The 24,048-nt window shown below is 45.7% G+C and overlaps 1 protein-coding gene across 8 annotated transcripts in view; it reads left to right on the plus strand.

Annotated features, from left to right (window-relative positions):
• The window catches only part of TSPAN5 (tetraspanin 5), a 162,161-nt gene that overhangs the window by 135,484 nt on the left and 2,629 nt on the right, over positions 1 to 24,048 (plus strand). For 2 of the 8 annotated variants that reach the window (XM_081812105.1, XM_081812111.1), the window contains exons 3-8: positions 13,337 to 13,483; positions 17,488 to 17,658; positions 19,935 to 20,060; positions 21,943 to 21,990; positions 22,087 to 22,203; positions 22,902 to 23,026. In XM_081812105.1, the coding sequence (XP_081668231.1) occupies positions 13,337 to 13,483; positions 17,488 to 17,658; positions 19,935 to 20,060; positions 21,943 to 21,990; positions 22,087 to 22,203; positions 22,902 to 23,021 (729 nt within the window). In that variant the 3' untranslated portion in view covers positions 23,022 to 23,026. Of the gene's footprint in view, positions 1 to 9,959; positions 10,292 to 13,336; positions 13,484 to 17,487; positions 17,659 to 19,934; positions 20,061 to 21,942; positions 21,991 to 22,086; positions 22,204 to 22,901; positions 23,027 to 24,048 lie in introns of those variants that run through there. The other 6 variants (XM_081812112.1, XM_081812108.1, XM_081812106.1 and 3 more) reach the window with 6 other exon arrangements.

Genomic DNA, 24,048 nt, shown 5'->3' on the forward strand with positions numbered 1-24,048 from the left:
TGTCATTACATCAGACTGTTTTTCTGTTGCTTATTTTTGTAGAGAGACTATGTCCTTCACTTTATCTCTAATTAACCAGCCTAGGAACTTAATTGAACCTGGTACTTTCTTACTGAACCCATACTAGGTCCTGGAGCACATCATTTTTTCTCACCCAAGAACTCAGAAACCCTGTCAGTAAAGCAAGGACTAAGGCACAGTTTATCATTTCCCCCTTCTAGAAATGCTTTGCTCCCTTGGCTTCTCAGATGCCCCACATTCCCAGTTTTCCTGCCTCACAGGCAATGCCTTCTCATACTCCTTTGCCCCAGGCTTGGTCCTGAGACCTCTTCTCTGTCTTCACTCAGACTCTAGGAGATCTCTTCCAAGCTTGGGGCTTCAAATGCCATCTGTCACTGAGGACTTCCAAATTCAGATCTTTGATGCAGACCTTAACGGAACTCTCCAGACTTGTGTAGCCAGTAGCTTACCCAATATCTCCACTTCAATGTCCAGTGGCCTCTGAAACTTAATCCAAAACAACACTCCTGATTCCCCTCCTCAAACTGTTCTTCCCAAATGTAGTAAATGGCAACCCTGTCCTTCCACTTGCTCAGGTATTCTTGACCCTCTTCCTTCTTTGCTTCTCATACCACGTTCAGTCCATTAGCAAACACTGTCAGCTCTGCCTTGAGAAACTGTGGGGAATCTCATTCCTTCTCATCGCCTCCACTGTTCCACCCTGATCTAAGCTGCGCCCACATCTTGCCTGTATCAGTGCAGAAGCCTTTGGTGGTTTCCCCGGCCTCCACTCTTGTTCCCCTACTCATACCCCAGGCGTATCTCCATGAAGCAGCCAGGGTGATCCTTTTAAAATGTATGATAGAGTGACTAGTATAAAAAAGATAAGAAATAACAAATATTGGATGTGGAGAAAAGGGAACCCTTGTGCCTTGTTGGTAGGAATGTAGATTGGTGCAGCCACTATGGAAAACAGTATGGAGCTTCCTCAAAAAATTAAAAATAGAAATACTCTGTGACCTAGCAATTCCACTGCTGGATATTGGTCCCAGAACACAGAAACACTAATTCGAAAAGATATACGCAGCATGTTCATTGCAGCATTATTTACAGTATCAAGAATATGGAAGCAACCCAAGGGCCTATTGACAGATGAAAGGATAACGAAAACGTGGTGTATATCTTATATAATGGAATATGACTCAACTGTAAAAAAGAATGAAATCTTACCATTTGTGACATGGATGAACCTAGAGAGTATTCTGCCAAGTGAAGTAAGAGAGAGAGGTATGCCTGGGTGGCTCAGTTGGTTAAGCATCTGCCTTCGGCTCAGGACATGATCCCAGGGTCCTGGGATCGAGCCCTGCATCAAGCTCCCTGTTCAGCGGGGAGTCTGCTTCTCCCTCTCCCTCTACAGCTCCCCTTGCTTGTGCACTCTCTCTCTCTCTGTCAAATAAATAAATAAAAACTTTAAAAGAGAGAAAGACAAATGCCATATGATTTCACTTAATATGTGGCATCTAAGAAAATAAACAGACTCCTAAATACAGAGAACAAACCAGTGGTTAGAGGGGTACGAGTGGGGGAATAAGTGAGATAGGTGAAGGGCAGTAAGAGGCACCAACTTTCATTTATTTTTTTATTTTTTATTTTTTTAATTTATTTTTATTATTTATTTATTTTTTTTTTTAATTTTTTTTTATTCTTATGTTAATCCCCATACATTACATCATTAGTTCTAGATGAAGTGTTCCATGATTCATTGTTACCAACTTTCATTTATAAGATAAATGAAAAGGGATGAAAAGTACAGCATGGGGACTATTGTCAATAATATTGTAATAACTCTGTATGATGATAGGTGGTAACTAGACTTTTTTGGTGATCATTTTGTAATGTATATAAATGATGAATCACTATTTGTATACCTGAACCTAATACAATATTTAATGTCAACTAAAATTTTAAAAAAAGAGACAGATCTTATCACTTCTCTGCTCCAAACCTTCCAGTGAGCTCAGTGAGCTTATAGTCTCACTCCATGTTGCCCCATTACTTACCTCATGTTCCACCTGTGCCTTTCCCCGCTGCTGTAGGCCCCACTGGCCCCACATTACTGTTTCTCCAAAATCTCAAACATAACTCCCCCCACCACACCCCCCTCCCCCACCCTTTGCCCTTGCTCCTCCCCTACCTGATACGCTGTCCCCCAGAGATCCACTTTGGCATTTTTCTTTACTTTCTGATCTCTGCTCAAATGTCAGCTCTGTCCACAGGCCTTCCTGGCCTATTTAAAGTCACCACTGTCACCCCACCCCAGGCCCAGCCTTTCTCCCCCATTCCCTGTGTTTTCCTCCTACATGTTTTCATAGGCTTGAGCATTTCCACGCCAGCAAGTGCATTGCTCTCTCGTGCCCCACTAGAAAAAGCAGCTCTGTGAGGGCAAAAAAAAAAAAAAAAAACCTACAGCATTGATTGGCACCTAGTTGGTGTGCAAAAAATATTGCCTCTAAAACAGGGAACGAGTAAACAAATGATGAAAGCGTTCTTTGACACCGTGGCGATTTTGTGGCCTATGGCGTTCAGTTAGAGAGGTGTGAAGTGGCTTCAGATCTCTCGGCGGCGGGCGGTGTGGACAGGTGTTACCGCCTGAGCGCAAGCAGAATTACACGTGGCTCTGATGTCCGATTGGATAGCGGGACAGTGTTACAGACAACAGCACAGCCGTTAATTTGGGATGTCAGGAAAGAAAATGACCGTTTATTCCTGGCATAAAAATGGGAATCAATATATGATTGTCCTGTTTCGTGGGAAAATGAGGGGTGCCTTTCCTTCTCCATTTTGCCCACCACGTAGGCTGGTTACTCAGGGTTCGGCTTGCGGCGGCGACAGAGTGCTGCGTCGCTGGGAGCGCAGGTGGGGGCGCCGGCGGCAGAGCGGGCCAGGGCCAGGAGGAGCCTGCGCTTTCCCGAGTAGGAAGAGTGTCCATCGCTGGCCAGGCCCCGTGGCTCCTCCTGCCCCCCACCCCGCCAGCCCGGCCGGCTTGCCGGGCCTGAAAACCCCATGCGGCCGGGGCCTGTCTTCTGCGCCCTTCTGCGCTCCGTTCGGGCTGCCCCCGCTGCAGATGCCGAGATGTCCGTGAGCAAGTGACCGAGAACATGCGGAGGAGCTTTATATACCAGAGAGATGGCACGGGAAAAAACAGCTCTTCCTGAAGGGGTTTCGTTTTCACTTCTGTGATCTGTGGACCCCTAGGGTTAAACTTTCCGAGAAGGATGACCTGTTCTTTCGGAGGTGGGGAAACTGAGGCCCAGAGAGGTTACACGGGCAGTCCGGCCGCTCCCCGCAGGCCTTGCCCTCCGATGCGCTCGCGGGGCCCTGGCTCCGTGGGGAGCGGGCTGGAAGGAAAGTCGGCGGCTGTCCTGAGCCCGCAGGGGAATGCGAGTTAGACCAGCTCTGGCCCGCACTGCTTTTCTCTGCGGCTTTCCCCGGGGACGGACAAGGAGGATTCTCTCCCCTGGAGGCTTTCCCCTGACCACTGTCTTGCTCTGAGTCTCACTTCAGAACCTTTCTAGTTGCTTCTTGTCACAGTCCGTTGACAAGATTGTTTTCCAAGACTCACCTTGGAAAAACTGCCCCAATTTTCCCAGGAAGGAAAATCTGAGACCGTGAGACTCAGTGATCTGGGCCATTCATAGCGGTGGCGGTCAAGTTTCCACGGCCAGAGGGCGGCGGTAGGCAGAGGGGGTTCCCCAGATAACTGGAACAGAACACTGCATGCTTTGGCTTTGAAACTACTTTAAGGAGCCGTTTCTGAGATGCCGAAAATCCTTCTTTGAAGATAGCATTTCATTGCCTGAAATGTAGTGAGTTTGTCTGCCTCTCTCTCTCTTATCCAAGTAATTCTCTCGAGTTTTCTGTCGTAGCCAAAAATCTGAAAACCGAGCGGCTCTCGCTCAGTACCTGCAAAGTTAGCATGCGAGCTGATGTGTTGTAACCAGTATGTCCAACAAACACATGAGATGTATCGAAAACCTTTTTCTTTGTGTGTGTTCGTGTAAACTTTTTTTCAGAGTGATTTCTCAGGAATGAAAATTCAGGTGGGTCAAAAATTCCATGACTTTATTGTTCACTTTCAGATAACATAGTCCTACTCTCATTCGGAGGCACAAGGCCAGGCCCGGATGAGTGGGAGAGTAATCAAAACTCCAAACCTGGCTTTGTGTTCCAGTGTTCTCCCTCGCCCAGCTGCCTCTGCCTTGGGCCCCTGGGGAGGGGAGCAGGGTGAGGCCTTTGCCCCCGGCTTCTTCCTGTCACCCCTCCCCCACTCACCAGATGCTCCTCTGCCCACTTCCTGCCAGAACTCAAGTGGGGGTGGGGCTGTGCTCTTGGGACCTGGCAGATGGTGAAGGGGACGAAAGCTTGGTCTTTTTGAGGCTTCCCTGCCGAGTCCCTCTGTCTGGTGGTTCCCTTGAGTTCAGTGGCTCTCTCTATTCTAGGTGGCTGCCTGGTTCCCCTGCTCAGATCCGGCCATCGTCCCCAGCCCACACTCCTCTGCACTCTGCCTTCTGAGGTTTCCTGTTCTTGGCCCCCAGCTGCCTCTCCCTGGACACACTCATCTGGGGGTGAGGCCGGTGCCACCAGGAACAGCCCTCGCCGGCCCTAGAGCCCACCTGTCTCCCTGGATCTCCAGGACAGGAGTCAGAGCCAAGCCCACAGGCTCCTTCCTGGGCAGTCTGGCCCTAACCAGTGTGTCTCAGAGATCCCCAGTAGGGCCCTTGAAAGCGGTTCCTCACTAGGTTTGAGGTAAAAAGCAAGCTGCTGGGGAATGGTTTTGCACAGCCCAGCAACCGCTTTCTCTAGAGAAAGGAAATTCTCTCCCTCACTTCTCCCCTTGGTACCCGCTTGATTTCTCTGAGGTGCGCCAGGGAAAGAAGTGCTTCTTGGCCTGTGGGGGTGTGGTGCGGGGGTGGGGTGGGGGGAGAGGCTTTTGTCTCCTACACACGTTGGTTTTCAGATTGTGATCAGGGAAGTCCAGGGCAAGAATATGTTACATGTCTTTCCTAAAATTTTAGACACAGATATACGATGTTACATTGAAAATAAGAATCTTCTTGCCCACTGCTGTTTGCCTTTTTCAGACCGTAGGGCATCATGGGGTTAGGTGGGCAGTAGACCAGTCTGGGGTCAGTTGGCCTGGGCTCGAACCCGGCTCTGGCATGTTCTCAGCTGGTGTGCTGGCAGAGAGCTCTGTCTGAGTCTGTTTCCTGCCGTGGATGCGGTCCTGCCCGGTACGCTTATTGTGAGGGTGAATTAATCCAGGTAGCCCAGTGCCAGGCAGAGCACGTGCTCAGTAGTGTAGCTCTTGTGTCCCTTTTCTAAGCCCACCTGGATCACCCAAGAGCCGACCAGCTGCTTCCATAACATCCACCTGCTGCCCAGGTGTCGAGCTTTATAAGTACGCAAATGACCGGGGCCTTCCTCTGCTCAGAATGCCCTCTCCTTCAAACCCAGCTCCACCCCGCCGACGTTAGCCTGCTCTCACCACTCGTGAGCCAGTTCCTGTCCCTTTGTCTCTGCACTTGATGACATCGCCTTCTGCCCCTCCACTGTGCTGCCCAGCATCCTACTCACCTGTCTCCCCACGAGACTAGCTCCTGAAGGTATCACGGGGCCTTCACTCCGAATACCCATGACACACACAGTACCTGTCATCTCTTGGGTGATCCCTGTGATAACTGAATGACTTCTATCTCTGGGGCCCTAGAATACAGTGATCACCTGCCACTAGGCTGTTTGCTTTTTTTTCACTTCAGTTTTGGGGCGGGGGGGCACCATGATCTGAGCGTCTATTCTGTATTTGGGTTTAAACTTTATACTTAGGACTGTTCCTGGGTTTGTATTCCATCGTCAGAACATGCATGTGAAAGCATCTGGAGAGTGGCCTGGGAACAGGTTGGATTTCTGAAAAGTGACACTTTTGCCTGTGGCTTGTTCCCCTGATGAGGGAGGCAGTCCCTCACTCCAGGGTGGTGTTTCTAGCCTGTGAGTGGCACCAGTGGGTGGGACCTGGCACAGCGGGCCGCCCCGCCAACTGCTTGATTGCAGGATTTTATGGAGGCCTGAAAGATGACTGTCTCTCCTCCTCTCCCTCTCCCCAAAGCTATTTTTTCAAAAAGATTTTATTTATTTATTTTGAGAGAGAGAGAGAAAATGCACCTGCGAGAGAGCAGGGCGAGGGGCACAGGGAGAGAGAGAATCTCCAGTGGACTCCCCACTGAGCGCACAGCCCGGTCGGGCTCGATCTCATCACCTTGAGATCATGACCTGAGCTGAATTCAAGAGTCGGACGCTCAACTGAATAGCCGCCCAGGTGCCCCATAGTCATGGCCATTTTTAAGCTGTAAGAAGGGATTACTTAAATCTCACCGATGAGTTTTTTTGACCAGAAAAACTAGGAAACCACATGCCTTTAAGGCAGCTGGCCTTCATTTAACCTTGCATCTCTTCTCCAGGCCCTGAGTCCTACTGCGCCCACAACCGTACACACCCCTGGACTGCTCAGGTTCTTCACCTTCCAAGTCCTCTCTCTCGACTCTGCCACAGTTCCTTAGGCAAATGGCTGTTTTGGGGTTGGCAGAGTGGCTTTGCTTTGCAATGTTCTTTGGAGATCTCTGATGAGTGTTGAAGGAGCAGGTTTCCCTGCGGCCTTGTGGTTGCAGCTTGGTCTTCCTGTGGACAGGTCTTCCTGTTGAAAGCTGCATCTCTAATTCTCCAGGCCCCCTCCCCTCCCCCCCAATCTCAGGAGCTCATTTTCTTTACAATGTCCTGTCTTGTCATCCTTTCTCAAGTATGGAAATGCTTCTCTCCTTTTTACTCTAGGAAAGCTGCTGCAAGTTCTACCCCAGTAGGGTCTGGTTTATGGGGGTGGGGGGGGTGAATCAGGACCCAGTCCCATAAATCTCAAAGGTGTCCATCTGGCCTGGCTTTGGGTGCACATTCCATATGCCTGTCTCTTTGTTTCTCATCCAGCAATTGGAAGGAATGTGCTTGTATATGCCAAAGCAGAAGAGTCCCAGACCTTAGGGGCTTATTAATGCTATTTTTGCGTTTCTTTTCTGTGTGGGTTGAGAGAGAAGAAACTGAAGCTTGCCAGGTGGCACACAGAGGACTCTGAGCTGGTGGTGGAAAAAACCACAGACGCTCCTGAGGTTTATTGGTTTGAAACCCTTCTGGAGCTTTGTTTGCCTTTTCATTTCTGCACGTGCATAGAAGACTTTTCCAAGAAGAAATAGTTACACTCAGAACATATTCATTTATTGCAGAAGCACGGGTGAGAATCTGCTTCAATTTCAGAGATAGTTGAATGAATGAGGTGCTGAGGAGGAAGAGGTCGGAGGGAAGGTGGGCTGGTTTTTCATATTCTTACCAAGACGTATACTGTTCACCAAACCACTGGATGATGAGATCCCACAGGGAGGAGGACGTTGTTAAGTATCTGGAAGGTCACTGTGGAGCAGTGAATCTTCGACGACCGGTGCACCCAGTTGACTCCTTGGTAGCAGAGGCCTGCTTTCCCTGGTTCAGGTTGCTGCCATCTTGGCAGCATGGCTGCTGACTGCTCATTGTGCTCACCACTGTTGACTCACTTCTCGCTGCTCTTTTCTCCACTGCACCACTTCTGTGTACTCTTAGCTTCTACCCACTCGTGGCTTCTGCCTACTCATAGCTTTTGCTTACTCAGGGCTTCTCTCTTCTGCCTTTACTTGGAGTGTCTTTAGGTGACTTTCCATTCCCCATCAAAGAAGATCTGATTGGCAAGTCCGTTACTGCCACCTCTGTTAGGCCTATCATCAGATATGGTCATGGCTTTCCTTAAAAGGGTGAGGCAGAACAAGTTCCAGAGCAAGATGGATTCCTCTTTAGTGCAGTTGGGTTAGATGCCCCTCCTGTGTTGCTTCAATAGATCTGATGTCGTCTTCTTGGTCTAATAGGATAGTGATGATAATGAGGATGGTGATAAATTTTCAATGAATTCTGATTTTGCGCCAAGCACTTAGCATGGTGTTTGGATTTACTTGAATTATTTCCTTCATCCTTATGACATGGGGTACCATTTCACTGATGTGGAAATTGAGACTTAGGCAGGTTTGGTAACTTGCCCAAGATCACAAAGGTAGTAGGTCATGGAACTGGGATTCAGGACGAGATGTCTGTTAAGATGATCTCTTAAAGGCTGTGGATTGATATGCTAAGAGCTAGCTGTCGAAAAGCCAATTTGTGGAATGGCTAATTTGCTGAATATATTTGTTGTTTTTCAACTTTCTAATTGGTTGGTTGGTACTCCTTTTGTCTTTGGAGCAGCACTTTACGTTATGGTCAGTGTGTTTCTGCCTCTGCTGCAGTACCAGCTGTAGACCTGGGGATGCCGATTGAGGGGCATCGGACTGTAGATACAGGAATATGTCGTGTGAATGTGAAGAACTCTTACAAGCCAGTTTTCATTAATATGATCCTACTGATATCAAAGAATATATGTGTGGGAAATCCCCCTATATTCTTGAGCCTGTAGAACTTGAATATATATTTTTCTTGTGACCTGCCATCTTGGTCTCTGGCTTTCCCATTCTGACTCTTTCTCCTTCTCCCCATCTTCATGTCAACCCAAGCAGATGGGGAAAGGAAGAAGTACATGTGGCTAATTGTCCTGCGTTTCATCCATTTACCTTCTTTCCAGTTAGATTCAGCTTCATAGGATGATATTTTCTGACATTATGCACAAAGTCCAGTACCCTTGATGGGTTTGAGCTTCCAGGGCTCTGCCTGCAGGATCCTTGTAGGAGAAGTACAAGCACATACTCATCGGCTGCAAATAGCAGGCTGTGTGTGTGTGCTTCCCACAGAAGCAGCGGTTCCGGGTACAAGGGAGGGTAGGCAAATGACATTTTGTATTTCTTTCTTTCTTTTTTTTTTTCCAAAAAGTTTGAGTTCTAAAAAGTTGATATTTAAGCCCAAGACTGAACATTCATGTTTACGTGGAGAATTGGAGTTTAAATCATGTATGATTTGTCAGTGACGGAGACAAAGCCCCTTCCATCCAGAACTCATTTCATTAACGATGCTGAGGTGATAGCGAGTCAACAAGAAGGAAGACTGTTTACACTGGCTTAATTGCTCCATTGACTGGAAGTATCAGCCAGCTGAGTATAGGGACCATATTAAGTCCAACACTCACCTCTGCTCCTTTTCTGCTCCCCATTGCACCCCCAGAACTTTTTTTCCAGCATAAAGTGTGAACTTCCAGTGTTGGTCATGTGTGTATGTTATGAACCTGTGTATTTGCCCACGAGCAGCACTAAAGGCCTAGTTTATTCAGAGCTGTTGTCAGGTTGTGCAGGATTCCTCAGATACAAACACAGACCCAAATAGAACCCCCTTGTGTGATCAAGGGCAGTGTATTCTAAGGATTTTGGAGTGATTCGCAGAACTCCTCATTAGGTCAGGGATTATAATGCCGACAGGATTTTCCCTCCCTGCCCTTATTTGTTTCTTCCTAAGCCCAGCTTGCTAGTTCTCACTGCGGGTTGACTTTCTCCACATGGTGAAAAACATACTGCATGTGGCTGCAGGTTTGGGCCTTTTTATAACTTCAGCCACAAGAGGGAGATGCCTGTTGTGCATCCTGGTGTCTGAGGAAGGCGGTTCAGACTTCTCAATGGTCACAAGGGCAGTGGGGTCATGTGAGAATTGGCAGCTCCGAGGGGCACATGGAGTGCATTTGGGGGAGCAGGAATCCTTAACAAGAAGGGGAAAGTGCTCTTCCCCAAAGAAGAAGGTGGTGCCCACAGGTTCCCAGAAGACTAGGTGTCTGCTGGTGGTGTTCTTGTGCATTCCTGGGGATTTACCACGGATCGGAACATCTATTTTAAATGCCTTGGCAGACTTAACTGTAATCTTAGAGCTTGTATTTTTTTTCTTCCGGCTTCTTGTCAGCTACAAGCTTTAATGATAATTATTCTTCAGCAGGCATGTTCTAGCACCTCTTACTCATTTGTCACATTGAGCTTAACAAAATTAAAAAGTCCAGTGAGAAGACCCCATCTCTAAGACAACAGAAGGCTGAGCTGTCGGCTCCCCGTCATTTTTGTAATCTGGAATCTCTGCTGCCAGGATTATGTTCAGCTCCTCTGTAATCGCTCTGTGTAGTCGGAAGCAGTAAGACTGTTTGCAGGGGCTCTTGGGAAACATGGCGCAGGTGAAGGAGTGCAGTCTTTTGCTCATGTCCATCTAGGTAAGTAATCCTAATCCCGAGGAAAAGGAAAAACTTGGGGTCTGAAGATTTGATAACGACCTGGGTACATTCTGAATCCATTACAAATAAAGTTCTCAGTAGTCTTTTTCGTGCTTTGCAGAATATTATTTCCCCCCAGCACTCAGTATCTGTCTCGAGCCCTGCCTTTTGCCAGAATTTAGGATTAAAAGGTAGAATCTGCAGGCCAGCTAGGCCCACAAATGATTGTTGTTTCCATGGAAACAGTTGGAGGCCCCTCAATTAAAGCTGCCCCTGTAGGCTGGACAGAGTAAAAGTATGAAAATAAGTTTGTCTGTGAAGCCAAATACTCATCCTCCAAATTAAGCCCAGAGAGGACAGATGATCCAGGAATCTACTGACAGTTGAGATCATTTTTTTTTTTTTTTTTTAAGATTTTATTTGTCAGAGAAAGAAAGCACAAGCAGGGGGCGCGGCAGGCAGAGGAAGAAGCAGGCTCCCCGCTGAGCAGGGAGCCCGATGCGGGACTCGATCCCAGGACCCTGGGATCATGACCTGAGCCGAAGGCAGACGCCTAACAACTGAGCCACCCAGGCACCCCAGAGATCATATTTTTTTGTAGCCTCTTGGGGTGTAGCTCGGTGTTTGAGACCTAGGTGTGTGTGTTGGTTGGCTGACTTGCTTTGCCAGAGTTGCCCAGATAATTGTCTCTTTTATCCATGACCTCTTTGTGTCCAGCCATAGCTCATGGAAGTGTTTGGGAACAGTCTGATCTTTGCTCAGACTTAAGTGTGAGTCACAAAAAGCCCATTAAAAATGGGTGAAATCATAGAATGATCTTAAAGTTGGGAGGAACCTAAAGGTCATTAAGTCCCAATGTCCCATCCAATTTGAGAATCCCTCTTACGGCACAACCACAGAGGCTCACGGCTTTGGCTCTCCTGTGAGCGGAAGCCTTCACTGCTCCATCGCCGGACACCTGCTGCTATCAGAAAGGCCTCTTTGTGATCCAGCCCACATCTCTTCCTGTCACTTCCACCTCTGCTGCCTCTTTTTGGTGGCAAGGAAATGGAGTCTCCTTCTCTCATAATTAAGTTAACTCTTTAAGTTTTAAGAATGTTATCGTGTACCCTCCAACGTCGTCTTTTCCCCCCAGCCGAGCCGGTCCAAACATTCAGACTTTAAGTATTAACACCTGTGTTCACAGGTATTCAAGGGGGGAGGTTGATTTCCTTCCAACATGGACCCTCACCACTGTTGCTTGGATTTTGTGTGACTTCTCTGGCAAATTTTTTCTTAGTATCATCTGTGTAGGTGGAGAATTGGTAACAGATTTTCTGTGTCCCCCCACCCCCACCTCATACCCCTCCCCGGAGTATTCCTAATTCAGAGCTTGGAAATCTAAGAAACAAGACTGGATCAAACCATTGGTCCAAGCAGTCTCATAAAGGGTGTGGTTGCATTTGTGACGTCACCTCAGAAGTTAGTGAATACATCCTACATTCCTGACTGCTTTTCTAATCTCTCAGCCCTTCATCTGTGACTTTATTTAAACCTTTGGCCTTTCCTGTGAGGTTTAAATTGTACATTTTAAGAGTTCTTTATTTCTCATATGTGTTCTATTATTAATATCCTATTAATTGTTTTTAAGTTAATGCCCCCACCCCCCTGCAAAAGAAACAAAAACCCAGCAAACAAAAGATGTTTTTGTCTGAATGATCCTACAACCTTAAAATGAATTAAAACTTAAAACTCCTAAACTCAGGTGTTGATCCATGCTGACTAGGAAGTGCTGGGAAGCAAATAACATGGTTTCCATTTGGTGGGCAGAGAACCCTGAAATAGATATTCTGTTCTAGTTTCAAAAAGTCAATAAATAGCTGTGTGACTTCCAGCAAGTCACCAAGCCTCTCTGGGTTCCATTTCACTTAAAGTATAAAATCAGATAAATACTTTCTGTTCTTTCAGGTTATTGGGAGTGGTTTGAAACAAATGATTTAAGACTTCACAGCAAGCTATACCATGATACTCTGGGATATTTTGAGAGTTCAAAACAAATATAAGAAAATAAAATTGATGATATTGGATATTTAAGACTCCTGTACATTTACAGTTTCAAAGTAACAGTAGTCTGTCTGTATAGGAATGAATAGCAATACGTACCTTGAATTTTAGAGAAAAAAAATCTCATAATTTCTAACATAGGCTCTGGGTGGTATTTGACATAGTATCATGGTTGAGGGAAAAATTATTTTTGTAAAAAAAATAGCATGTTCATAGAGAAATGAAAGCACTCTGGGTTCTTTTGGCAGGAGAATAAAAGGGTGGAAGGCCAGGGAGTAGCTTTGGATTTGTGAATCATTTAAATCTCAGTTCTTAAAAAAACATGGTAAGGAAATACCACTAAGAAGTCAATGTGAGACCGCCATCAGCCAAACCACCCAAGTGGGCTTTGGGAATCTGAGCCTGATAGGGTCTCCTGTGAAGCTCAAGGGTGGATCCTGAGGCATGGTTTTTCCCTGGAAAACTTTCCGGGGCTTGTGACTGGGACTGGCCACTGTGTCAGCCTGCAGCATCAAGCTCTGCCCTTGTTCCCTAAGAAATGCCACAGGCTTGTAGCAGGCACTTGTCTGAGACCTGCATGCCCTGGGCACTGAAAGGTGACTGCTCTTTCTAGGTGTTGGGAAGTGTGTTTTTCTTGCACACTGTTTTTTGCCCATAACCACTTATATTTGGGACATAGAAAACAAAAGTAACATCCACATCTCCATACAGGGTCTGATGATAGTTTCTTGGGGTCATTTCTTTGCTTTATTCAGTTTTGCCAAAAATACAAACCCATCTAGACCTTGCAAAGAAAGTAGGTTTTTCTGGGGGTTTTTAAAATTAATTGATTTATTGACTGATTGATTTGCAGTGTTTCTTGAGTATCGGTCACACCTAATAATCTGATTACCTCTGAAGTTTTTCTTTGCGAGGGGGAAAAGACAATTGTAAAAATCTTTCCATGTTGAAAAACTGCCCCTGCATCCTGGTGCTCCGTTGTGTTTGCTTCTCTGTCCCCAGGGAGTTCTGTCCAACATCTCTTCCATCACCGATCTCGGCGGCTTTGACCCAGTTTGGCTCTTTCTCGTGGTGGGAGGAGTGATGTTCATTTTGGGATTCGCAGGGTGCATTGGAGCACTACGGGAAAACACATTCCTTCTCAAGTTCGTGAGTATCCCCTTCTGCCCGCAGGCCGAGGGACAAGCTGCCGTCCTCCCGCGGGAGGACACCCTATCTGTAGGCGAGGTGGTTCTGCCAAAGGTGCAGTGAAAATGTGGCCCAGCTAATGCTTTCCTTTCAGGAGAACTCTCTAGATCACCGCCCACCTGCCCCTCCATGCTTCCTTAATAATGTAAATACCGTGCCCAACCCATGCCATCCATGGAGATTTTGTACGGATATATCAGGACTTTGCATTCCAGTCCCTCAAATCCCTTTAGACTAAAGTAGGTATATGTATAGTTTTCTTCTTTCAGGTGGTTTTTTCCTCCTCTTTTAAGCACATAGTCAGTAGGGAGCTGTTCATACAGTTGGTTTAGAAAAACCAGACATCAGCCCAGTGGCTGTGGCCTGTTCAGATGAAATCTGTTAAGTAATAGGTTTCGGTGAACATGGAGAAACAGTAAGGGGCACATCTTCCTTCTCTGCCAGTCCAGAGTTTTCCTTTTGTATGATCAGCATAATTTTTAGATGCCTTGCAGGGAGTTGGGTGTGATCACTGTTAGCATGAATATTTTTGGAGGAGGAGTTTTACCAGGGCCAGATAAGTAATAAAAGGAGAGAATGAGAAGTGAAAGCCTTTCCTTTGGAGATTCCTTCCAAAGGAGAATGGAATGGCCTGTGTTTCCATGTGCGTACCCAAAACAGGTTTGGGAAGTATAGCCAAAGGTTAGCTGAATATGCCGGTCCGTCTAGGGCTTGGCATTGTGGCGGGCATCCGTGTCCATGTTCTCTGTACAGCCCCGTCCACTTTCCTTTCCAAAAACGGGGAAGGGATAAAAAAAAAAAAAAAAAAAAAAAAACCACCTTCCTGTGGTGAGGAAAGATGGTGGGATTTCTAGATGACGAATTAGTGTTGTACCACCTGTTCCTAGAATCCTGCTCAACATCATCCAGGGACATCTTCATTTAAAACCAGAGCATGTCACCAGTCCCCAAAGCCGGGTGGGGGGTGGGGCATGCTTCTCTTCCCCAGCATTTCTGCCACGTCATCCTCTGGCATTTTTCTTGAATATCCCTAAAGAGTGTGGACTCACCATACCGCCCCCAGGGTAGCCCGTTTCTTCGAATTTGGGCAGCTGTGGTGCAGATGAGGTTTTGGCGAATCTAACCTGAAAAGTCATATGTTTAACCTGCAGGTTTACATGACTCTGTGATCAGGGAGACTGAGGGATACTTGGTCCTCCGTACAATTGAATGAGCAGTTGGCTCTCTGTGTTATACATTGGTCTGTGGTGGGAGCAGCTGGTTTCCCAATACTCCATTGGCCTTAGGCCTTATCTCCCAATTCCCCCTTTTAAACACACACACACAGTTACTTCATTGCCCACCTAATCAAAGACCTGTGGAGTCCCCAGGAGAGCTTTGCCCCTGATCCTCACCTGCCAACCTGCCAGTCTTCTTGGCACGAGATCCTTCTAAATGTATGGGCTCCCCTCACTCAGCTTTTCTATAGCCTCATCGGGCCCCAGATAATACTTAACCGTTTGCCACTATTTTATCAGTTTCAGCCTCCATGCCCCCAAATATGGGATCCCCTTTAATGTGATTTACTTGAATATAGTTCAGTTTATAAGAGTAGTCCCTTTAATATAATTTATTGTATTTGTCGTACAGGCAGAAATAGATCCATGTCTCTAAATCAGCACCTTAATTTATAAAGTTCTGTGTTGGAAATGAAGAAAATTGTATTGTTTCTCAGCTTTTGAAAATCACGGATATTTAAAATGGCTTCTCTATTTAGTACAAACCATGAAAACTGGCCCAGAATATTCTTTGAGCAGGAGCTATGAAATAAGTAGGAAGTGAATGTCAACATGCTTTAACAGCCCCAGAGATCTGATGCTGCAAGGCTAGGAGATTTGCTGAGGGAAAATCTGAGAGCTAAGATAATGTGAAATGGAAATGGAGCTTCCTGGTCGACTGAGGCCCTAAGACGAAGCCTGCGAAATCAGTTTTTGCACCTTTGGAAATGGGGGAAATGAGGTCACCCAGGGCATACAGGTTTCTGCCAAATATTCGATAAGAATTTAATTTGAACTCAATTTTTGATCTGTATATTATATAGCATTAAGAGAAACTTTACCAGGGTAACTGGAAAATGAACTTGCCTAACCTTTATGGTGGCGAGAAAAAAAATCGAATTGAAATCTCGCATGACTTCTGTGGTGGTATTTTGGGTGCACATGCATGTGAGCTAGCTATGATTTTTCTCATTTGTATAGCATGATAACTTTTGTATTTCTGTACCTAATAAAGGGAGGGGAGTTGTTTTATACTGGGGGGTAGGCATTGAGTAAAAGTGATCTTTTTTTCCCCTGTCCTTTTTTCTAGATTGAGGAAATCTTACTTTGAAATTATTGGTACCGCTGATGATAGTTTAAATCCTCTTTCTACTGAATTCACCAAGGAGAGATAACCAGGAGGAGGTCTCTGGAACCTGAAGGGCTGAGCTCTAGAGGGTCTAGAATTAGAGCCCAAACCTTGGAGTCCTAGACTTTGCCAGGCACTTATTTCTTTCTTCCACCCCTCCCCTCATGCCCACCCTCCCAAAATGGCACTTGGTGCGCTAGATAAACACTGGCAGATATATGGAGATCTGATGTGAAATAGCTCCACCCCACTGCCCTCCCCCAAGCCCCACCCCCACAGCACATAAGACCGTGGGGTCTTTGGAGGCAGGATTATATTTTACCCATCCTTGCTTCTGCCAGGCCCACCAAATCCAGGACCTGATCTGTTATGGGTCCTTCAGATGTTTGCTGGAGGAATTAACATCTTCTTGTTTTAATAAGTAACTCTGCAGTCTCCTTTGCACCACTCCTCCAGCACATTTTTCTCTCGCTTGGCTGCTGGATGTCTGCTTGCTGAGCAGAGAGACAGCTTCAGCCCCCTCTGCCTCCTCAGCCACTCGAGTCCTATGGCCTCCATGGGCTCTGCTGCGCACCTGTGGCCCCAGCGTCTCCCTTTCTGTCCTGTCACCAGAAGCTGGCCTGGTCCTTCACAGCCTCATTTCTCATAATCTGTCTCAGCAAAAAAGTTGGGAAGGCGTAAGAGTGTGGGGGTGAGAGGAAGTGGAAGGAACCGTGGGCGTGAGCAGTACGTTGGTATGACTGAGATGAGGCTCTTCTGAGTCTTCAAGATGAAAGGGAGATTTCTCCAGATTTATGGGCAGTCACCACGTTACCTGTGGCCCCCAGCCTTCCTGTGTAAATTCTTGTCCATGTCAGCCAGAAGTCTGCCTTTGGCTGCGGGTTGATGTTATTTAAAATCTTCTGAGACTGGTATTTACAAAGAAGGGTGAGCACAGCTAGTGTTCCTAAGAAAACTTTCAACCCAGTTTTCATGATGGGAAATGATTTTCATGTCCTAGTCACCCCCGCCCCCAACACACACAAACTTCCTCTTTGACCGCTTTGTCTAAGATGAACACATCTGCCCTTTTACCCCATAAAGTAGTTGCAAAGGGGATTTAAAGCAGTGTCTAAATCCAAAAAAAAGGAATGTATTGCATACAGAATCAAGGCCATAGTAACAAATGACAGTCGATCTTAAAGTACTGGGTTAGCTTATCTTTCAACATTACAAGAGCTTACTAGAGGTAGGGGCGGGTCATTGTTCAAGAGTCTGGCGGTGCATGAATCTGGAGACAGTCATTAGGCCTTAATGTGGGTCTAATGAGAAATTCCTTTTATCCATGTTTGCTTATAGGCTTTGTTGTTTAATTACCAAATGGACAACCAGAGCCCTTAAAATGTGATTATGAACCATTTTTAAAAATCTTTTCTTGGAGTGTAATATTCTGTTAATGAATCTTAAGAAACTGAAGATTATCTGCTTTGGACATGTGTAACAACCCAATGTAATTATAAGCCTTTTTAGAAGGGACCATTTATAACTATATATGATCAAAATAGCCCCTTTAACTGTTCTCTTTGTGTCTTTTGTCTTAGTTTTCTGTGTTCCTGGGAATTATTTTCTTCCTGGAGCTCACTGCTGGGGTTCTGGCATTTGTTTTCAAAGACTGGATCAAAGACCAGCTGTATTTCTTTATAAACAACAACATCAGAGCGTACAGAGATGACATTGATTTGCAGAACCTCATAGACTTCACGCAGGAATATGTAAGTTTAAATTTGGTTTATTTTTAAGTTGAAAGCCTTCTCGAGGAATGAACGTTACTCCTGGCTTCTGTCTGCGCCAGCTGGAACCTCCCTCTGACTTTGCCACATGGGTTTTTTTGGTTGGTTTAGTTGTGTATTCATTATTTTCTAACCTGCTTTATGACTTCCATAGGAAATGTCCTATTTTCACTCATCTCAATTTCTACTAAGTCTGAGGGATAAAGAAAACCTCTTGAGCAGCAAGATTATAAGCACACATGATGTTTCCAATTGACATCTGCAGAATTTTGTTTTGCTGTAGGTGTAATGTGTTATGTAGTGTCCAATGTGGATTCTTTCTTGCTCCTTGCCCCCTTTTTGGCCATCCTCCACCCTTCACGGCTCCTAATAATACACTTAGCAATAGAATATTTGTCCACAAAGTTCCTAAAACATACCTATCCAAATATTAGAGCACACGCAGTTCCACGCGACCAAAAGTTGAGCAACTTCTAAGCCCTGGTGCGGCTTCTAACACGTGAAGAATCTGCTCGGCAGAGCCACCTCCCCCGCGCCCCCAGGTTTCCGAACATTACTAGGTGATGTCCCCTGTCATGCAAATGAAGTCGCAGATGCCCCGTTTGACTCAAAATGGAAAATGGTATAAACGGGGTCAGAAATACAGATCTAGTGCCAGACTCTAATTAGCTAAGTGACCGTGGGCTAACGGAACCTTGACCTGTTTCCCCAAATAGTAAAGTAGAAATAATAGCAGCTACTGTTGAACTCATGCGAATATTAGGACACTCTAATAAGATGTACGTGGTTTTATATGAGGCTGAAGGTGTTACTGTCCTTGGGTGTTAAGGTCTTTATTTGCATGCCCTCAGAGATTGGACAGCAGTGTCTGTGACCTAAATGTCTGTGGCAGGACTGGAGGGCAAACAGAAGCCCAGTGGACCAATGGCTGTCTCTTGGTTGGACGGCTTTGCAGAGGGAGCTGGGGGTCCGCTTTGATAAAGGAGGAGACGGCTGCGTCGGCACTTGCCCTATGGGAGACCACGCTCCTTCGTTAGGTACTCAGAAGTGAGCAGAGTTGAGTTGCTTTGGTTCAGTAGCATCCGTGACTGGCCCAGAGTGAGCTGCACCTCAGGTGTGAAATTAAGCCCTGCTCCATCTCCTCAGCAGACCTCACTGTCTTGTTAGGTCATAATGGATGCAGGCTCACACCTTGCCAGGTATTCTTGCTGACTAGTTTGCGTGGCAGATCTGATGAAGCTTTGTAGGCAGACCTCGAGATGCACAAGCCAAGCCCTTGGAGGACCAGATGAGTTGGAAGAACATGCGTATACACGTTCTCTTGAAATGCTGTCTGCTTTATATGGAAATACTGTTATTTCATGTGATTTTGTTTTTCTGTCATGGAGTGTAATGTTGTGAAGTAGCTCTTGGTCCTGAAAGCCTGAACGTGGTCAGGGCTTGATGTTTACTTAACTCAGAGAGTAGAGCTGGTAGGGGAGTGACGAAGGGGCCTCTGGAGCAGCCAGTCCTTGAACCAGGCCCTTTTGAGACTCACTGACTTCAACAGCTGATTTTATATATATTTTAATTAGATGATGGAATTTTTTTAAAGTTGAAAATGTAAATGCATGTTCTTAAAAGTTCAGAGTAGTAACAGATATACAAAAAAAAGTAAGCCTTTAAAACTTTGGCAGGTAATGAGTATGTTCACTATCTTGGTTGTGATGATGGTTTCACAATGTATACATATGTCAAATCTTATAAGATTGTACCCTTTAAATATGTGCAGTTTATTGTATGTCGATTATACCTCGATAAAACGGATTTTTACATAACCATTAAGGCTGCAGAGACCACAATTTTTAAAAAAGTAAGCCTCTAGCTCTCCCACCCACAACCCCCAGTTGCCTCCTTCAGACACTACCATGGTTTAGTGTCTTGTTTACCCTTCTAGAATGTTACTCCATGCACCCACGCCAAGCAGACCTTGCTTTGCTGTACGACTCCTGCCCTGTCTGCTCTTCCAACACTTAACACTGTGGGTCTCATCAGTCACTTAAATCAGATGCTAGCACATCCTTACAAATCTTGAGCCTTAGTCACCTTGGAAGCTTCGATAGGGCCCCTTTAGGTTTAGCTTGGTTTGATACAAATTCTGAGACAGGAGAGAGGCTTAGAGCTGGCCGAAGCTGGGTGGCGGTCGTTTGGCGGTCGTGAGTGTAGGCGCCTGGTCGCCTCCAGGCCGAGATGTTCTAATTCTCTCCTGTTTGCTCCAGTGGCAGTGCTGTGGGGCTTTTGGAGCTGATGATTGGAACCTAAATATTTACTTCAATTGCACAGATTCCAACGCAAGTCGAGAGCGGTGCGGCGTGCCATTCTCCTGCTGCACTAAAGATCCCGCAGTAAGTGAATGCCCGCAGACTGCAGGCGGGGGTGGGGGGGGCGGGGGGCGATGAGATGAGCAGAGTGATTTTTTTTTTTTTCTTGAAACCTCTTACCTGCGTATTCCTCACTGTAGCTCCTAAAGAGGGCAGAGTGCTCAGATCTTCCCAGTAGGCGTAATCATCGCTGACATGAATTTAGCAGCACACGCTGGTTCTTATTCTCAGCCTTCTTGTGAGTTGGCTCAGTAAAATTCAGAACATTCCTACTGGCAGTATCAGCACCATCTTCCCTCTTTGGGTGAAACACAGGCCCATGGAGGTTAAGTACCTTTCCCAAGCTCACATTGCTAGCAAGTGGTGGAGCTGAGCTTTAGACCCAGGAAGCCTGCCTGGAGTGCCTGTTACTCCTTCCTTAGAAGAGGGACGGGCTTCGGCGAGAGTGCTCTGTATTGCCTGGGGGGGTCAGTGACCCTGTGCTTCCTGACTTGGTTCTGGGGGGAATCTTAGGGGTAGGACAAGAGTCTGAGGCAAGATAGGCCAGTCTACTAGGGAGGAAGCCCGCAGCTGCCTGGGCTCTCGGTTGTAATGATGATAAGTGCTGTTTGCGTTTTATTTAAGAAAAGAAAAGGCATTAAACATGCTCATAACCCTTTCACCGTGGGTTTGGTTGTGTTTTGGGTCACATCATGTGACTGGTATGTAGGGTGACCTAAAATGCTAAGTGCCTTGTTATAAGTTAAAAGCCTGGAGTGAGCATTAGAACAAGTGGGAGACTGCTTCTGCACGTGTCTATTCCACATTCTTCGGTCTCCCAGGCCATCGGTCCATGCAGCCTACCCCAGACCACCCTTCTTGAAATCAAGCGGAGCCCAGTGGGTGCTAATGAGTTCAGTGGCCATTTCCCCATGCAAGGTGGAGCACGTGGGGCTCTTTAAAAGGGGCCATGGTCTCGGTGTGGAGCAGGTAGTTCCCTGAGGGCTTCAGAGGGGTCTCTGGGCTCTTTCAGACGACTGAGAATCAGAAAGGACTGGGCGCCTCTGCTCTGAGACGTTGCCGGAAGCCCACCTCTCCCACTGGCTCATGTCTTGCTTTCCTCTGAGGAGGGCTGACAGGCAGGAGAGTGCCCAGCACGGAGACCTGGGTGTCTACTCAGGTGGCCTTGCCCTGGCCAGCAGGTACAAACTGTTCTGTCTCCCGCTCCTGCCCAGTGTTAACATTCCATCAGAAGAATTATGGAGAGTGTCAGAAGGCATTATGCCTCCCCTTTCAACTACAGATACTCTGGGTATAGATTTCTCATTCCACAAAAGCCAAGCTAATAAAATCCACCCCATACCCTGCACGGGGGGAAAATAAACAAACCTAAAGCAGGAGAACCCATGTTTCTTGATAGGGCCTGTGAGACGTCAGGGTATCTGTCCATGTGATATGTTGTTGGGGCATTGTTTTGTTTTTTTAATTATTAAAGTAATGCATTCTCATTGAAAAACCATTTAAATGATACAGGAGTATATAGATTAAAAAGTAGAAGTTCCCCCAAAAGAGCATAAATGAAGATAGTCATTGTCCTCTTTCCCCGTGGTTTTAACTGTGTCTCCGTTTTCTAACCCCTGTAAGCTTCCTGAGGTGGTCAGTAACGCACTTGCTATCCTTATATATTCTGAGCCTCAGTTTTCTTCTTCTGGAAAAGAGGGCATATTTTAATACCTACTTCTGAGGATTGTTATAATAATTACTTTGGATAATGTATCAGAGTGTTTATTTAACCTGGTACCTAGGACATCTGCATGCCCAAGTACTCCTTCGATTAACGACATTTAACCGGACTCTTCTGCTAAGTCTTAGGCGGGTTTCCTGTCTGTTGAGTGATTTTCACCTTTCCGTTTCCTTTCTCTACCAGGAAGATGTCATCAACACTCAGTGTGGCTATGATGCCAGGCAAAAACCAGTAAGTGGAGTCTCATCTTGTCACTTAGCACAAAGGGTGTTGCAGGAGCTTTTGAACTTGCATGGTGATGCTGTGCTCTCCTCTTCCCTTGTGAAGGAAGTTGACCAGCAGATTGTAATCTACACGAAAGGCTGTGTGCCCCAGTTTGAGAAGTGGTTGCAGGACAATTTAACCATCGTGGCTGGTATTTTCATAGGCATTGCATTGCTACAGGTAAGACAAGCCTCCTTGATGGATGTCACAGGGAAATGATGCCCTGGGAGAGCCCTCCCCATGACAGGAGCTCTGCTGAATCACCTTAATGTCACAGTTTTTAAGACACATCAAAGGGCTGGGGAACAGACCTAAGCTATTTGGTTTGTATTTTATTTAAAGCCCTGATTTTAGATGCTACTATCCTGAAATACTTTAGGAAATCTTTTTTTTCCTTTTCATAATGGAGAAATTGATTGGGTCGGCAATTGGCTACTGGCATTCCAGTGTTCCCATGGGCCAAGTAATCACTGCCTTGTGACAGTTGGGGGAGGCAGGGATGGTCAGAAGGAGATCCCAGTGGCAAGACTAAGACTTTTTTAGACAGTCATCCTGTGTCCCTTTCTCTCTCTGGACCACCTTGTCAAAGTGTGAGGGAAGGAAGCACCCACTTTTCCTCCTAAGCAGCCCCAGGAGCTGGGCTTTTTATCTTGGGGATATATAATACTTTTCTTAGAAGGTCATGAATGGGGCACAGTGGTTGAAAGAAATTAAAGAAGACCTAAAGAAATGGAAAGCCATTCCATATTCATAGATCGGAAGACTTAATATTGTTAAGGTGGCAGTACTCCTCAAATTGATCTACAGGTTCAATGCAATCCCTATCAAAATTACAACTGCCTTTTTTTTTTTTTTTTTTTTTTGCAAAAATGGACAAGGCCCATCCTAAAATTCATGTGGAAATGCAGCGGACCCAGAATAGCAAAACAAACTTGAAAAAGAGCAAAGTTGGAGAACTCACACTTTCCAGTTACAGACTTACTACAAAGCTGCAGTGATCAAGGTAGTACATAAGGTTGAGCATATAGATCAGTGGAATAGGACTGAGAGTCAGAAATAAGGCCTACCCCTAAGGTCAGCTGATTTTTGACAAGGGAACTAAGACCAGTCAATAGGGAAAGAATAGTCTTTTCAACAAATGGCGCTGGACCAACTGGATATCTGTAGGCAAAAGAACGAATTTGGACCCCTACCTCACACCTTATATAAAAAATTAACTCCAAATAGATCAAAGACCTAAACTTAAGAGCTAAAGCTATAAAAAACTCTTCAAAGACTGTGTACATGTAAATCTTTGTGGCCTTGGATTAGGCAGCATTTTCTTACATATGATACCAAGAACACAAGCAACCAAAGGGAGTAGGTAAGTTGGATTTCATCAAAATTGAAACTTCTGTGCTGAAAAGGATACTATTAAGAAAAAGTCCACAAAATGAGAGAAAATATTTGCAAATCATTATGTCTGATAGGGGGTTTGGTGTCTAGAGTATATAAAGAACGACTCAACAATAAAAAGACAAACTCAATTTAAAGATGGCCAAAGAATTTGAATCAGATGTATCTTCAAAGAAAGTACAAATAGCCAATAAGCTCATGAAAAGATGCTCATCATTAGATGTTAGAGCAATTCAAAGCAAAACCACACTTCACACATACTAGGATGGATGTAATTAAAAAGGAAGACAATAACAAATGTTGGCAAGACTGTGGAGAAATGGGAACTCTCATACATTGCTAAAGGGAGTGAAAACCATAGTCACTGTGGAAAAGAATTTGGCGCTTCCTCAGACTTAAATGGAGTTCACACGAGACCCAGCAGTTCCACTCCCAGAAGAATTACAAATCTGTTCACCAAAAAGTTGTACACGGACATTCACAGCAGCACTATTCATAATAGCCAAAAAGTGGAAATAGTGTAAATGTCCATCAGCTGATGAAGGATAAACAAAATGTGGGGTTTTTCCATCTAGTGGAATATTATTCAAGCCACCGAAAGGATTGAACTATTGGTACATGCTACTGTAT

The sequence above is a fragment of the Leptonychotes weddellii genome, chromosome 2 (genome assembly GCF_054177405.1).
Source record: "Leptonychotes weddellii isolate Sample4059 chromosome 2, ASM5417740v2, whole genome shotgun sequence".
Lineage (NCBI taxonomy): Eukaryota > Metazoa > Chordata > Mammalia > Carnivora > Phocidae > Leptonychotes > Leptonychotes weddellii.